This window comes from Delphinapterus leucas, chromosome 19 (assembly GCF_059928025.1).
Source record: "Delphinapterus leucas isolate spDelLeu-1000000601 "Yukka" chromosome 19, BTC_Dleu_Yukka2, whole genome shotgun sequence".
Lineage (NCBI taxonomy): Eukaryota > Metazoa > Chordata > Mammalia > Artiodactyla > Monodontidae > Delphinapterus > Delphinapterus leucas.
The window spans coordinates 48,681,166-48,697,118 of NC_143147.1; the positions used below are offsets into that span (position 1 = coordinate 48,681,166).

At 57.2% G+C, this 15,953-nt stretch overlaps 1 protein-coding gene across 1 annotated transcript in view; it reads right to left on the reverse strand.

The window, feature by feature from the left end:
- The window catches only part of SRCIN1 (SRC kinase signaling inhibitor 1), a 67,040-nt gene that overhangs the window by 16,330 nt on the left and 34,757 nt on the right, over positions 1-15,953 (reverse strand). The window contains exons 5-16 of the mRNA XM_089901177.1: positions 13,234-13,429; positions 12,403-12,601; positions 11,859-11,952; positions 10,498-11,351; positions 9,334-9,426; positions 9,044-9,087; positions 8,564-8,751; positions 7,247-7,422; positions 2,040-2,170; positions 1,797-1,944; positions 1,209-1,455; positions 525-759 (exon numbers count right to left, since the gene is read on the reverse strand). Of these exons, the coding sequence (XP_089757303.1) occupies positions 525-759; positions 1,209-1,455; positions 1,797-1,944; positions 2,040-2,170; positions 7,247-7,422; positions 8,564-8,751; positions 9,044-9,087; positions 9,334-9,426; positions 10,498-11,351; positions 11,859-11,952; positions 12,403-12,601; positions 13,234-13,429 (2,605 nt within the window). The remainder of the gene's footprint in view (positions 1-524; positions 760-1,208; positions 1,456-1,796; positions 1,945-2,039; positions 2,171-7,246; positions 7,423-8,563; positions 8,752-9,043; positions 9,088-9,333; positions 9,427-10,497; positions 11,352-11,858; positions 11,953-12,402; positions 12,602-13,233; positions 13,430-15,953) is intronic.

Consider the following 15,953-nt stretch of genomic DNA (forward strand, 5'->3'; position numbering starts at 1 on the left):
CCCATGAAATTTTAAGCTCTTTGAAAGCAGCCTTATCTCCTTATCCCCAGCACCTAGCAGATAAGTGGGTGCTTAACAAATATATGTGGCAGGAATGAATAAACGCGTGAATGACAATTGCCATTTCTGGTTCGGGTTTCTCACAGGCTCAGGGAGCACAGGAACCCTGTCCGTATAGCTCAGCGCTGCACCCGCACCCCGTCTCACCACAGCCTCGCTTCTGGCACACACACTGGGTCAGAACGTGCAGGGGGACGACCCTCTGCCTGGACTTGCTCATCCTCCCTGCATGGTCCTCTCAGCAGAAGTCAGAGCAGTGGGAAAAATCCCTGGATGGAGTCCAGTGCTATCCCGTCCTTCTGGGTCTCCCTTCATGGACGAGGGGCAGGCCAGCACCTCCCTCCTCTGGCAGCCTGACCACAAAGATTCTCACTCCCAAGCGCCTCCCCCATCAACCTGAGAGCTCCTGAGGCTGGGGCTCCCCTCCTCTGGGCTCTTCGCCAGCCCCCTACCTGCCCCCATACCTGAGCCTCTCCTTCCACTGGGCTCCGTTCGGGGGGTTGCCTTCTGACCGTGGGGCATCTTGGGGGGCTTGTGGTCAGGGGTGGGGGCTGGGCCTGGGTGGGCCTTGCTCCCACAATCCAGGTCAGGGATGGCCTTCAGCAGCTCTGCCTGTGTCTCCTCCAGAAGCCGGTTGATGTCCTTGGCGCTGTACTGGGTCAGGGCTGCCCGCTTTTCCTCCCAGTCCCGCTCGGCAGCCTTGAGAGGAGGGGTCGACAGTCAGGACTGAAGTGGCTGCCCTGCTCCTGGACCTTTGGGGCCTCGGCCACACATGCAAGGAATGGAAAGGAAGCCTCCCGTTTGGTCCGAGCCTCGGGCTTCTCCTTGAGTATTACATGCTTTCCCTGTGAGCCTGGAATACCACCTTCATTACAAACTACTCTTGGGATAAACTTAGACCTGCTTTTAGACATTCTATTCTGTCTCACTGAGCACATAATCTACTCTTATGCTAACACCACACTGCCTTGATTATCATAGGTTTATAATATGCTTTTCTGTCTAGCAGGACTAATGTCACCCTCAGTATGCTTCTCAGACTTCCTCCTCCCCCAGGAACAAGTCCCCACGTGTTGGCACCTGCCAATCTAGGACGGTGGTGAGAACGTGTGAGCCTAGTTCTGGCCCCCCCATGCCGGGCCCAGCACCTCAACAGACACAGCCTTGTCCACGCTTCTCTTGCCAGGAGTGTCCAGGCCTTTGGTGGGGTTGCCCGCCTTCGGGGTCGGAGGGGCCCCCTCGGTTTGCCCGCTCATCTCGTGGAGCTTCAGTGGAGGGCTGGGGGGTGGCATTTCAAAGTCCAAGCTCTTGTTGAAGTCAGTCTCGGCTGTAACCTTCTTGGGGGACTGATTCAGGAGGTTGCTGGGGGGTGGCCATGCACCTTCGTCCACTTGCCTGGGGTTGGGAGAGTTGGGAGCAGCTGTGAGGCCTGCAGGGTGGTGGCCCCATAGGAGGGAAGCCTGGCCTGGGGGAGGTGGGGTTTGAGGAGGGCTCTGGGATCTTGCAGGACAAGTGGAAGGGCCTGGGGGAGGAGTGACTGCATCCGGCAAATGGGAGGGCCAAGCCTACAACATGCACGGGGCCACAGATCAGAGCTGAGGTGCAGATCCAGTGGGCACACCAGTGAGCTTTGTGGGAATTGGGATAAGGGGTCAGGTTGACTTATTGATCTAGCTCAGCATGTGACCTCACTGGGAAAGTGGAGGTCAGAGATAAGAACTCAGGGATAGTATGACCTTCGGATCTGGGCCAGCGTGTCTGTGACCCCACGGCAGCGCTTGAGTAGCCCATCCAGGCGCTGTGGCTCCTCCTTCAGGAACTTCACTGCCTCCACCTCCACACGCAGCACCACCCGCATCTTGCTCTGCAGGCCTGGGAAGTGAGCTGAGGGGAAGGGAAGGAGTGAGCTGGGGAGGGAGCAGCTCCGAGGACTGGGAGGACAGGCAGTGGGGTGGGGGTAGGGGTGCCCCCAGGCTCACCCTTGAGTTCAGTCAGCGTCTCCCCGAGCTGCTTCAGCACCAGTGCCTTCTCTTCCAGCTCGGGCCCAGGCACCAGTCGGTGGTTGTGGGACACGTCCCTCTGGATCTTCTCCACCGACTTCTCCAGGTCACTGCAGCCACACAGAAAGACCCTTTCAGCCCCTCTGGCCCCAGCCCAGCCCCCTGAAATTGGGCAGCTGGAAAGAAATCAGGCCACCAATCAGATCAAAATTAAAAGCCATTCACCAGACCACAAGCCCAAGTGAAATCAGAAAGCCAAACTTCAGAGATGAGACAGAAGCACTCCCTAACAGGTGCCCTGGGTCTCCTCTTTGAAGTTCTGATCTTTCTTAACATCAATCCAAATCTCCCTCCCGATAACTTGCATCCTATGATCCTCATTATGCCAAGGACACAGCAGAGAAATTGGCAGCTTTTCAGAGAACTGGAGGCACTTGCATGGGCCCCTAAAGCGTCTCTTTTTTTTCAGGGTGGCACTGCCACGTCCATCTACCTTTGCTCCAGTGATCCAGACACTCAGCCTCTTTCCTCAATGACAAAGCTGCTTTCAATTTTCAGATGGTTTATGCTGAGCTTGTGGGGTTTTTTTTTTCTTTTTTTAAAAATTTATTTATTTATTTATATTTGGCTGCATTGGGTCTTCGTTGGTGCGCTCAGGCTTTCTCTAGTTGCGGCGAGCAGGGGCTACTCTTAGTGGCGGTGCACGGGCTTCTCACTGAGGTGGCCTCTCTTGTTGCGGAGCACAGGCTCTAGGTGCGCAGGCTTCAGTAGTTGTGGTGCACGGGCTCAGTTGTTGTGGCTCACGGGCTCTAGAGCGTAGGTTCAGTAGTTGTGGCGCACGGGCTTAGTTGCTCCGCAGCATGTGGGATCTTCCCGGACCGGGGCTGGAACCTGTGTCCCCTGCATTGGCAGGCGGATTCTTAACCATTGCACCACCAGGGAAGCCCTTGTGTCATTTTAAAACCCTCCATATTTCTAAAATGTAAATCAGACCACCGAGTCACCACCGCCTGTTTTGAACCCGAAATGGATCCCAACATTTTTTTTTTTTTTTTTTTGCAGTACGCAGGCCTCTCACCGCTGTGGCCTCTCCTGCTGCAGAGCACAGGCTCCGGACGTGCAGGCTTAGCGGCCATGGCTCACGGGCCCAGCTGCTGACTGTCTCCAGGTCTCAACTTCCTCACCCAAAAAAATGGGGATGGTAAGAGTTCCTCCCTCCTGGGGCCACTGTGAGGATTAAATGAGCTAACGCAAGGGGTCAGTCCCTGGGAGCTGCTCTTCTTTTCCCTCCAGCTACATCCACTGTCCTCCTCGTCTGGCTTGCTTCTGTTTAGAACCATCCAGAATTGCTGAGGTCCTCGTATGTGCTGCTCTCCCTGGGCCTCTATAATGCCATTTCCTCTGCCTAGAACACTCCGTTTAGCACCCCCACACACACACGCACGCACGCACACGTGTGACTAACTCCCACTCATCCTCAGGTTCCAATGGGAACCTCTCCCCCCTTCCCTACACTTGGGGTTGGGGGTCTGCTTCCTCCCTGGAGCTCCTGTTTCCTGGGCTAAGCAACTCTAGGCAGGCAGACACCATGTCTTTCTGATTCATCTCTGATTTCCAGCACCTGGCATGGTGCCCGGAGCAGGATAAATGCCTGGTAAATAATTATGGAAGGAATGAATAAATGAAAGAAGGAACTCTGCCCAGGTAGGTCACCTCAGTTCTGTACTTGAGTCACTGATGTCCCTGACCCACATGCGGGACTCTACATACATTCCTGTCAAATCCCATCTGTTGGATTTCAGCTCAACCATCCACGTAGGAACAACTTTTGAATCTCAGTTCTACCATCCAACAGATTTGCTCCCCCTCAGAGCTCTGTGTTATCAGCAAATCTTATCAGCATGCTTTATACATCTTCATCCAACTAGCGGGTGAAAAGACAGATCACACTGGAGCCAAGGACAAAATCCTGTGAGTCAGCACTACCAGTTAAAGAGCTCTCTTGTACTAAGTGCTTATGGCCTGCCAGGTGCACATTCATCTCTTCACTTTCTTTACCTTATTTAATCCTCACAACAAATCCTGTGAGTGGGAACCATTATTACCTCCAGTTTACACACAGACAGACAGTAGCTTAGGCACTAGACTACATTTCCCAGCCTCCCTTGCAGGTAGAAGTGGCCATTCGACTGAGGTCTAGTGAATGGAATATGAGTGGAAGGGTTACACGCTGCTTCCAGACCTGGCGCCTAAAAACCTCCCATGTAAGCTCCTCCATGCTCATTTCCCCTTCCTCTTGGTTGAAAGAAAATGACCCTGTGGATAATCTTGGAAGACACCTATTGAAGATGGCAAAACCTCCATTAGCCTGGGTCCCTGAATGACTGCGTGGAGGAAACCCATTCCGCTAACCCACCAATACTGTTCCATGAGAAAGAAAGGTATATTGATTTCTTTTGAACCATTATACAATTTGTTATAGCAGCTAACCTAACTAATTAATTAGCTACCCTAACTAAGCTACCCTAACAATGGGCTTTGGCATTAAAAAAAAAAAAAAAAGAGGCTCAGAGAGATTAACTAACCTGTCCAAGGTCACACACCTATTTTGTGGCAAAGCAGGATCTACTCCTGTCTGACTTCAGCCATTGGGTTCTGCTGCATCTCCCTCCCACACTGGACTAACATCACCCCACACCCACCCGCTGTCCCACCCAGCCTTCCCTCCGCCACACGCGAAAGAACAACTCTCTTTTGATGTGTGTGATAACCTGACTGGCTCAGGGTGGGCCAGTTTTGTAAAATGGTCACTCAAACATCACTCTGCAGAGGAAGGGCACTCAGGTAAGCCTTCAGGAGGAAATAACACTGCAACTCTCAGGCAGAAGGGACAAGGCCCGCCTCAGGCTCAACTAGCACCTCGATTTTCTGATCATTACCGTCTGCCAAAGTTTGGGGGCCCATAACCTGGGCAGGCTCTGCAAGTGAGTCCAGACCAGCCCAAGTCTAGGCACTGGGATCAGAAAGTAGTGGGGTTTCCAGACCCAGGTTTAGTTCTAGAGGAGTTGAGAGGTAAGGGTCAGGACAGAGCCAGCTATATAATTTGGGGGTCCCAAAGCAAAATGAAGATTTTGCCCCTAGTTTAAAAGTTAAGAATTTCAAGGTAGTGACAGCAGAGCATTAAACCAAGCATGGGCCTTCACAAGCATGGGGCCCTGTGCGATTACACGGGTCACATGCGTACAAAGCTGGTCCTGGGCTGGGTCACATTATGCTCCAGAGGCCAAAAGGTCTCAGTCAGCAGAGGCTTTCCCTAAGGGCAACGTCTAGACAGCGCTCAAGTGCTTGGCTACAAGGTCAAGTGAGTGAGCCAAGCTGAGTGAAGCACCGAATCAGCCTTTACTCCCAGCAAGATGCCAGGGGGCAAAAGGAAGGGGCAGAGTGAAGCCGAGCAAGAGCAAGTGTCCAGGGGCTGCAGCCACAGCAGGGGTAAGGATGGGCCTGCTGGCTGACTTAATGCCAGGAGGCTATGGGAGCTGGGCAGGGACGTCCCCCTGGCCAAGCCGAAGCCACTGCAGTGCTGGTGCGCAGCCCAAGCCCCACCCAAAAAAGGGCAGGAACTCCTTTCGAAGTAGATGGAGAATCCTGCCGGAAGCATATATCAGCCCCCAAGCTCTCTCAAGTGAGCAGTCTGAGCAATGGGTTTGATAACACGGCAGCGGGTAGGGAGTCTGTGTACTCCTGGAGAACTGAGGTCCCCAGGAAGCTGAGGACCAGACACTCATATGACAGGAGCATAAATACATCCTTTCATCCCTTCTGCCTCTGTACTTTTATATTTCCTTTTATTTTCCTTTAATGTCTCAGTAAAGTTCCTTTTGAAAATTCCAATCCCGCTCCTCTGTGCTGAATAAAAAGGGGCAAAAAGGGGACAGGAAAGTTGAGTAAATGGAATTCCCTTGGTAAGGGGGTTGGCAGCCATCAGTCTACTTGGAGATCTGACAAGAGTTGACACTCAGCTGTCACACTAGGGGTGATGCAGTGGCTGCCACCAGCTTATTTCCAAGTGGGATGGCCCCTTATTTCATCTCAGCCACAAGGTTTCATGAGAATCTTTGCCCTGTGCATCACTGAAAAGCACATGTACTTATAGGCTGTGCGCCCAAGACTGAGGAGCAGGGACCCTTTTCAAGTAGCCCCTTGCAAGTGATACAGCCAATTACGAGCTTGGTGAGAAAGCTGGGCTCCTCTGAGCAGCCTCCCTGGCTCCAAGTCGCTGACCAGTAGAATCCAAGTCCTCTCTGGGAAGAATTGCGAAAATCTTAATACGGGGCACAGGTGAAGAAGCTGAAGTGCAGAGAAGGGCAAAAACTATCATGATCAAACAGCCTCTCAGTGTTGGAGCTGGACCTCAGGCCCCTTGTGCCCTGAACCACCTAGAGGGAGACCAGATGGAGGAGCAGGGCCTCTGTCTCAGACCCCAGGGACTGACCAGGGAAGGCTGCAGTGGGCTGGGGCCGCTCACTCAGTGGATGGACAGCGGCAGGCAGCTTCTCCCTTCAATGGTGCCAGACAATCGAATCTTGGCCAGACAGCCATTTGTTAAATTTGGAGCAGAGGACTGTCTTCTGTTAACCCTTCCATGTCTAAGCATTTGGGGCTCTCTATTCCTGGAGCCCTGTTTCAGCTGCACTAGGACGGGAGGAGGGTTCTCCTTGGCTATACCTGGTCTCAGAGATCAGAGAATTGGAGTGGTGGCAATTGTGACTGGTCAGCACCAAGCTGACCAAGCTGGCCACACCTGAAAGCTCCACCTGAATACTCGAGGGTCAGTTTGCACGGGTCACAGGCCAGAATGAAAGCAGGCAGAGGGCAGAGTGACATCGGGCAGCTGGACGCATGAGAGTAAGGCTGCAGGCCACGGGGAAGCCAGACTGTGGACCGTTAGGAAGCAAGACTATAGCAAAAGCAGGCATCAAGCCAGAAAAAAAGAAAACAGGAATTGTGCCAGATGGTCAAAGGTTTGTGGGTCACAGAGAAATCAGGCCACAGAGGAGAAGGAAATCAGGCTTCAGAACGTCACCTGTGATTCAGAAGGAAGGGAGCTTCGCCTCCCCGTGAAACCAGGTTGCCGGCCACCCAGGCCGCACCCCCAGCCCTCCCTCCAAAGCTGGGCCCAGCCTCACTTGAGCTGCTGGGTAATGAGCTCCTCGTCGTTGAGGTAGCGCAGCCGCTCCTCTTCCACTAGGGTGCGCTGCCGCTGCAGCGGGTCCTCCTGCCGCCGCGCCGCCTCCGACACGCGCATGCTCAGCTCCGCCTCCGTGCCCTTCAGCAGCGCGCGCAAAGACTCCAGGTTCTGTAGCTGCGGGACGCAGATGGACCGATGGACGCGGGTGGGAGGGAACGGAGGCGCGCAGCCGGGAGAGGGCTAGGAGGAGGCAGGCAGAGGAGAGCCCGACGCGGGGCAAGCTCCACGGAAGATACCAGTGCTCGGCTGTGGCCGTGAGCAGCAGTGAAAGGGTGGGATGGCGGGGGGCACAGGCCGAGGGCTTAGTTCTGGGGAAGAATAGAGGCAGGAGGAGAACGGCCTGGGATAGTGGAGGGAGGAGTGCCACGTTGGGCCCTGCAGAAGGTGCAGCTGCATGGCTGTGGCGGTTAGCTGCAGCGAGGGAGTAAGATGGTGGGGGGCGGAGGAAAATGTTTCGTTCTGGGTAAATATTGAGGCAGGAGAACGGGATAGCGGATATTTGGGGGGCAAGGGGTGGCCCTACGTAGGGCCCTGCCCACCTTGCGGCTGCATGGCTATGGCTTCGATGAAGGACTCAAGCACTGGGGTTTGATAGAGCTTCCGTGGCTGCGCCGGGAAAACCGAGTTCTAAGGCCGAGTTGGGGCAAAGGTGGGGGTGGGCGAGATCTTACCCATTGCCCAGATGGCAACTCTCTGCCCCCTCTCCAGCCTGTCTCTACTCATTATTCTCACCTGACGGGCCCTGGGATACTCTCGAGGAGCGGGCAGAGCGATGCCAGGCTCCTGACTGGTGGGACCATCTGCCAGGCGGGGCGGGCCCGGGAAGACTGTGTGGGCTGAGGAAGGGAGAGCTGAGGGGATCTGGGGGAAGGGCTTCCGCCCAAGGGAGGGGAGGGGGTAGAGAATGCGGGGCAGGAAGGGACAGGGACTGCCCTGAGGGATACTGACCGGAGAAGGGGGCTCAGTGAGGTGCACTGGGGCTTCAGGAGAGCGGTGAGGATTAAGGAAAGGGGCAAGAGGGCTCAGTGAGGGGGACCCGGGCGAGGGATGGGGGCTTGGTGAGGGAGTAGAGACTCAGCGAGGTGGCGAGAGTTCGAGGAGGGTTTCGGAGAGCACCCCAGTGGGCAGCGGAGGGCCTCGGGATGGGGCAGACTCGCAGGAAGGAGTTTCGTGGGCGGGTTCTGGCGGGGCGGGGTTTGAGGGGGCGGGGTTTGAGGAAGCGGGATACAGGGCGAGGCCCCGGAGAGGGTGGTACCTGGAGCTTCCGCAATTGCTGAAGCTGGCTGCGCAGGTCATTTGTGCTGTTCTGCAGGCCACGCAGGTGTAGCTGCATCTGCAAACGGTTGATGGCAGTGGGCTGCCCCGCAGGCGTGCTGCTGGCCGAGGGCGGGGGAGGGCCGGACACTGGGGTGGCCCCGCTGCTCCGGCTGCCTGACCCGCAGGCTGCAGACAGGGACCACGAGGACGGGAGAAAGGGAATAAATCGTGAGCCTGGGGTAAAGTCCTCCCCACTCCTGACCCCACACAGCAGCCACAGAGAGACGTGGCTCTGGCTCCCTGCCCCAACTAGTGGTCAGCCCTCTGCGAGGAGCAAAGCGCCGGAGCGAAGGCATCTTGGTCTAAGGTGACTACTCATTTATCCACTGAAGCCTGGTGATGTAGCCACTTTACAGATTAGGAATCGGAGGCTCAGAGAGGGCAAGAACCTGTGGGGGAGGGAAGAAGGGTCACTCACGTGCTGAGGGGGTGGCTGCTCCATTGGAGCCTTCAATCTTCTCACTGTGGCACAGGGAAAAGATGGCCATCAGGGGGTCCAGGCCCCAGACTGTCAAAGCTGGGTGAGACCTTAACATAAACTCCTCCAGTCCCCTGATCTTAGGATGGAGTCCCAGAGAAGGGAGGCGATTCACCCAGGGCAAAATGATGAGACCTTGGCTGAGCTGAGCCCAGGGCTCCTGCTGCTCGCCTTCCCTCCCTCTTGCCCACCCACATGCCTGGGCAGTGGTGCTGGGAGAAACACCTCACCTGGGGGTCTCCGGCTCCGAGCCTCGCAGCAGGGCACTCTGCACCAGGCCAGTGAGGCTAGCAATTTGCTTCTCCATGGCCTCCATGCGCTCCCTGGGGAAGACGGTGGCTTTGAGCAACCCCATCTCTGGGCATGGGGTCCCTCCTGCCCAGCGCCCCATTCCTAAGATGGATAATTAGAAGAAATACCATTCCCTCCCCAGCCACCAGCACAGACAATTCAAAGGGTCCCACTGCCTAAGGGTCCACAGCCCACCCCCAACATTGGAAAGGCCCTTCCCTGTCTGACAGTCACCCCCTCCCTCTCCAGACTCATCTCTCATCACTGGCTCCCTAATGGGCCCCACCCAGGTCACTCTGGGTCTCTGCACATGTATTCCCCCTGCCAGCATGCCCTCCTCCCTACCCTCTCCTCTGAAGCCATCCCAGAGTCCCCAACAGCCTTGAGGAGTACACCCTCCCAAGGGAAGAACAAGTATTTTTTGCTGTGTCTCCCTCACTAGGCAGGGCGGGAACTGTGTTTGCTCAGCTTGGCATAAACAGTGGCCAGTGCAGTGCCTGGCACACAGGCCACAAGAAAGCTGTGTGAATGAATCGTTTCTTCTCACCTCTTAGCGGTGCTGCTTGAGGGCAGAGGGGGGGCAGCTCAGTGCCCTGGTTACCTCCTCCAGCCTTGCACCCTTAGCAGGGAGCTGAATGATGGGCAAGAGTTCCCCAGCTCGGAGGCTACTTAAAGAAATGTGCCTCTCTCCCCATCCCCACTTCTTACCAGCACCCCCTCCCCAGTGGACTTCAGCCGGCCCTGTGCTGGACAGCTCTCATGGCGGCACATTCTGTGTCTGAGCAGGAAAGGCACTAAATAAAGAGTTCTACTTCAGCCTTAATATTGGTTGGGGAAACTGAGGCTCAGGGACCGGATGCAAACCCAGGTCTCCAGGGTCCTTGTCTGGGGCCCTCTCGTCCAGCTCTCAGGCCTTGCAGATGAAACGTCTTTCCAGTGCCTTCCCTGCCACGGCCAAGATACTCTGGCGACCCCTCAAGGCTACTCCGGGTCTACAAGGATTCCCGGGTCTGAGAGTCCAGGACACAACCTGCCACGGACTCTGCCGTGTCCCCGCTCCCCACCCCACCCGCGCAGCCCCGGGCCTCGCCAGCGTCCCTCACCTGGTCTCCGTGTCCTTGGCTGGCACAGGCGGCCCGAACCCAACGAGCGGGCGCTCCCCAGGCCCGGGGAAGAGCTCGGGAGGGGGGACTCCAGCCGTCGAGGAGCCCCCGGTGCTGCGGGTCTTGCCTCCGGGGCTCTCGGCGAAGACAGACGAGGAGCCTGAGTCCTTGCGGAAGGACTGGCGCACCGGCGAGCCGCGGCTGGGCGGCCCCGAGTAGGGGCTGTGCGGCGGCGGGGGGCCCCCGGGGGGCGCAGCCACGTCGGCCAGCTTCTGCGGCGACGAGGGCGGCAGGCGGAAGCCGTAGCCGTCGCCGTAGAGCGGGCCGCCTCCGGCCGCCGCCTTGTACAGCGAGTCCTCCAGGTCGGACTGCAGCGCGGCGGCCGAGTAAGTGCTGAGTGAGCGCACCGAGCCGCGCTTGTACAGGCCACCGGCGCCCGGGTAGGCGAATGGGTCGCCGGCGGCCGCGGCCAGGCTCAGGCGGCCCTCGTGGAGCAGCCCGTAGGGGTCGGCGTAGAGGCCCTCGCCCTTTACCAGCACCATGCCGCCCGCCTTGCCCGCCAGGTCCTCATCCGGCTTCACGTCGCGCCGCTCCAGGATGGCGCTGGGGCTCGGGCTAACGCCCGGTGCAGCGGGGGCGCTTCCCAGCCGCTCGGCCGCGTGGTGCACGGGGCTGCCGGCGTAGGAGGGCGGGCGCCCCCCGGCGTACGACAGGCGCGAGCGGGACGGCGAGCCCGACGGCAGCCCCGCCGGTAGCCCCGGCGGCGGCGAACCGGAGGCCAGGTGAGGCGCCGGCGACAGGTTGTTGAGGCGCCGCGTGGGCGATGACTCCCGCGACGCATACACCATCTCTCTCTGTGCAGAAGACAGCCCCCGAACCCCACAGGGCTGGTCACAAAGGGGGATCCCTTGCTTCTTACTTGAGGAGCCAGCAGCTCCCCCCTGACGCTTAGGAAGTCCCTTCTGTTCTCTGCCTTCCCACCCTCCTGCTGCATCTTGGGCCCCTTTCCCTTCAGGGCTCCCAGCACGGAGGAAGAAGTGGTGGAGGGAGAGGCACCAGAGGAGCGACCCCCAGCCCACCCTATGGTGGGGGATGGGAAGCGAAAAGGTAAGGGGTGGTTCCTGAGAGAGGTCTCCTAAAATATTTAGAGGCGGGTTCGAGAAATCTGATCAGACAAGAGGGGAAAGTGGCAGATGAGGGGAAGGACTCCTCCATGACTCCACAATTAATGGAGGCCACCCTCTGCTTCAGCCTCCACATTCCCTTCTCCAAAGCTGTCCCTGGTGACAAGTGGCTAGACTCTGTGCTCCTGGACCCCATCTGCCCAGCCTCCCCAATGCCCGGGGCCTCCCCAGCCATACCCGGAGGTCCCCGTTGGTGAGGTGTGAGCCAGGGAAAGCGGCGTAGAGTGGCTCCTTCCTATAGATCTTGATAATACTGCGGTCCTGGATGTCCCTGGGGGCGGGAGGGGTGCAGAGGGTCACCATCCCCCAGCCCTGTGATGAGGAGAGGAAGCTACTCCAGGCAGACGGTAGAGGGGTGGCCAAGAAGGGCCGCGAGCCCCAGCCCCTTCCTAACTCCCTGCTCAGTGGATCTCGTGCCTCGGGCTGCCTGCCACCAACAAACACACACTCGGCAGCTTCCACCCCGTACAGCTCCTCGGCCTCACGAGCCATTTTCAGGTTAGCTCAAGCCAAGGCCAATCAGCAGGGGTGGATGATTTAAAGGGAGGGGGTGGGGCCGGGATGACCGAAGAAGGGGGCGGGGCGGTAGGGCTCCGGGAGGAGAGGGGTTAGGGCTGAGGTTGGGTCAGGAGGGGGCTGGGGAATGACCTGCGGCGTCGAACCCCCCCTCAGAGGAGGAGTATGGGGAGGCCCACCCCATCCCCCCCGGGGCCACGCCCACCGGACGTCCTCCAACTCGTAGAAGACGTTGCGAGCCTCGTCCTTGATGAGGATGGCTGTGTTGGGCGACTTCAGCATGCCCATGGTGAGCTTCTGCGGGAACATGTGCGCGATGAGTGCGTGCAGCGTGTCCAGGCTGCTGACCTCGTGCGTGATGTGCACGCGCCGAGTCTCCTCCCCGAACTGCAGGAACAGCACCCCTGCGAAGGAGACGCCGCCCTCGCTGTCAGGGCCGCTATCACCACCACGCCGGCGGCCCGGGGAGCCTTGGGGAGCCGCGCTGGTCCCGCAGAGGCAGGGTCTGAGACCGGATGCCGCCCCGGAGTGCAGGTGCACCCAGGCACTCCTCATGCTGCCGGCCCCTTAAGGCACCTCCTCGACCCCAGGCAGGTTGGAGTCTGGACGAGGAAATGGAATTGGGGGCAGGAGCAGGTGGGGCAGAAACTGAGAGGGAGTGGTTGCTTTGGGGGAGAGAGGTGAGAAGGGAGGGGATGAAGGAAAGGGGGGCTGCTGAAGGGGGTGAGAGAGAAGCCTAAGGGAGAGAGGAGGCTTGGAGAGAGAGGGACAGGGCAGGGGGTGCCGAGGGAGAGAGAAGTGAGGGAAGAGAGAAGTGGAGGAAAGTTGGAAAGGAAGCCACAGAGGAGGGAGAGGCCTTGTGGGGAGGAGATTGCTGGGGGGAGGGGGGGAAGATGGGTATGGGGGAAGGGAGCCAGAGGCTTACTAGAAAGATGGTTGAGAAGAGAGGGAGTGATAAAGGGGCTGGACAGGGTTCCAGGGTGAGCAGAGAAGAGGGAGGAGCCAGTAGCCTGGAGGGAAGATGGACAGGCAGTACCTGGAGAGCGCAGCTTCGTCTGGCTGGTTGAGCGGGAGAGGGGCAGGCTCTGTCGGAAGCGGTTCATCCTACTGAAGCCCAGGGGCAGCTCCGCCTCCGACATGGTCTCCAGTGACTCAGCGGAGGCGTATGACAGCTTGGCCGCCTGGTCTGCCAGCCCAGGCTGGGATCCCTGAGTGTGGCGCGAGCTGCGGGTCTGCAGGGGCAGGGCGGGGCAAGAGGAACCAGGAATGACCCCTTCACTCTGCCCATTGCCCCCATCCAGGCCCAGGGAGCCCCAGCCAACCAGCCAGTGAGACACACACACACACACACACACACACACACACACATACACACACACCCCGGAGGGTCTCCTGGATTCCAGACTCGCTGTGTGGCTGCAGGAGAGTTCCCCAACCTCTTGGGGCCTTGGCCTCCCCGGGACACCCAGCAGGTAAGGAGTGGGCAAAGGACTCAGGCACCCTGGGAAGCCAGACAAGAAACCATCTGAGCGGGAGCCATGGGCACACCTGCTATTTTAAGATTCCAAAGAACAATAAGAACACAAATTTGTCACCGAGGTGAGCCGCAGAATCGTTGAGCAAATTGGGGCACTAGTTCCAGACATTAATTAAGCGGCGGATTCGCGAGCGATGAACTTATCCTTCGTGGAGTTCAGAGGGTTGGGGTGGGGGCGGGAAGCAGGGAGAAAGCAGAGAGCTAAGGACCCCAGGATCCCAGCTCTGGGAGGTATGGGCCCTCACAGAGCTGGGAACAATGTCCTGGACTTAGAGTGACTGGGAGGACCACCCCAAACCTCCCAAAGCCAGGTGGACCCCAGTTTCGCACAGACTACCTGCCTAGTACATGCAGTGCACATGCTCAGCCCACACGAGCACATCATAAGTGCCAGGCCTCAGCCCCTCCCTGCATGGCACATGCTGCCACACAGCCAACCTGCCTGGCTAGCCTCCCAGAAAAGCCTCCTCCAGTACCAACATAGCAGCCCCTTGCCCTGAAGCCACAGCTGAGGGTGATACCTGGCTGGGGCCAGGGAAGGCTGTCACTCAGTGACCACTCCCTGCCCCAGGGACAGCTCGATTACTCTCTCCTTGGGAGAGGGGACACCCTGATTTCAATTGCACTTCAAGAGCCTACTTCTGGCTGAAAGCTGGGGCTGTCACTCAGGGCCACAGCTCCTGCCAGTCTGCTCCAGCCCCTCCCCTCAAACCTGGTTGCTGTCAGAAACCCATCTATTTAAGGGAGAAAGATACTGAATCAGATCTACATCATTCCCTGTTATGTAACGTTATATATATATTAGATGTATCACCACATATACATGTTATCAAGAGAAAAATCATGTTGCCCAATTGTATTTTTTTTTAAAATATGTTGCCTATCTTCAACAGCAACAAATCATTCAAAACCATTAACACTGGTTATCTTGGGGTTGAGACAGCGCATTCCCTTTCTACTTTATACATTTCTCTGCCGGGTGAACTTTGCGCAATCAGAATGTATCATTTTTATAATTTTTTTAAAAACAGTAAAAGTGTCTCTAAAAAGGAAGTATTTATTCTCCTCCTCAGCTCCCTCCATCCCCAAGTCCTGATTAAACCCTAATTAATCTCCATCTTCACATTAACTCAATTTAATGTTCCAGTCGGATTAGCACTCTCGAAAAGAGAGAGCATCTTCCTCTGATGGACAGTGTGCCCAGCTGTCCCCAAAGTGTCCTCAAGGGCTTGGAGATATAGCAGGTCAGATTTGGGGACATTAGCGGGCATCCAGCCTCAAGCACAATGCCTTGACCAGCGGGTGGGCATGGTTCTGGGGAGGAGGGAGGCAGCGTAGCAACTGGACCCACTGGGCGAATGCCTGTGCCCAGACTTTGGACCCTGCAGCTCAGTTCTAGGCTGATCACTAGTGCTGGCCTACGCCCTTCTCTCTTCCCAGTGTGGGGAACCAGGCCTGGTCTGGTGGTCATGAGGTTGCCAGGCAACTGGAAGGTCAGTGGTTGCCAGGCTAGTATGGATGAGGGGCTACAGAATTCAGGCAAAATGAGGCAGCTAGCAGGGATGAAGAGTAGGAGGTGGCCACGGTGCCTGGGGGGCACAAGTGAGTTGCCAATAAGAAGATGGAACAAGGGCCAGAATGAAGGAGGGGCAGGGATCCTAGGGACTGAGAAGGCTGCCCAGGGAACCCTGCGAGAAGAGATGCCCACATTCCCTGCCCCACCGGTTCCTGTCTCCATCCTGGCCTCTTGGGCGCCTTTCCATTCTCACAGCCTTTGTAGAAAACCCTCTTGAGAAGAGAGAAAGCCCATTAGCATGTCTCTCCAGCCCTGGGCTGGGACAACAGAGCAGAAAAACAGTGAGACATCCAGAAGGACTTCCTGACTAGAGGGAGATGGCAAGAGAACAAAACAGTAATTTAAGCGGAGCTCTCCAAAGATAGGAAAGGGCTTCCCAAAGATCGGAAGCAGTGAGCACCGGTCCCTGGAGATGCTCCAGTGAGGAACCGACGACTCCTGGTCAGAGATCAGGCAGACGGAACCCTGAGTGGGGCAGTCAGACTAGGATCTGAGATTCCCAAAAGCTGTCCACAGGCTAGGACAGAATCACTTGGGAGCTTTTAAAAACACTCTTTCCAGTGCCCCACATTCACTAAATCTGAATCTCTGGGGCTTGGAGCCTGGGGTTCAAGGGTTTTGACAAGTTCCCAAGGTGATTCCA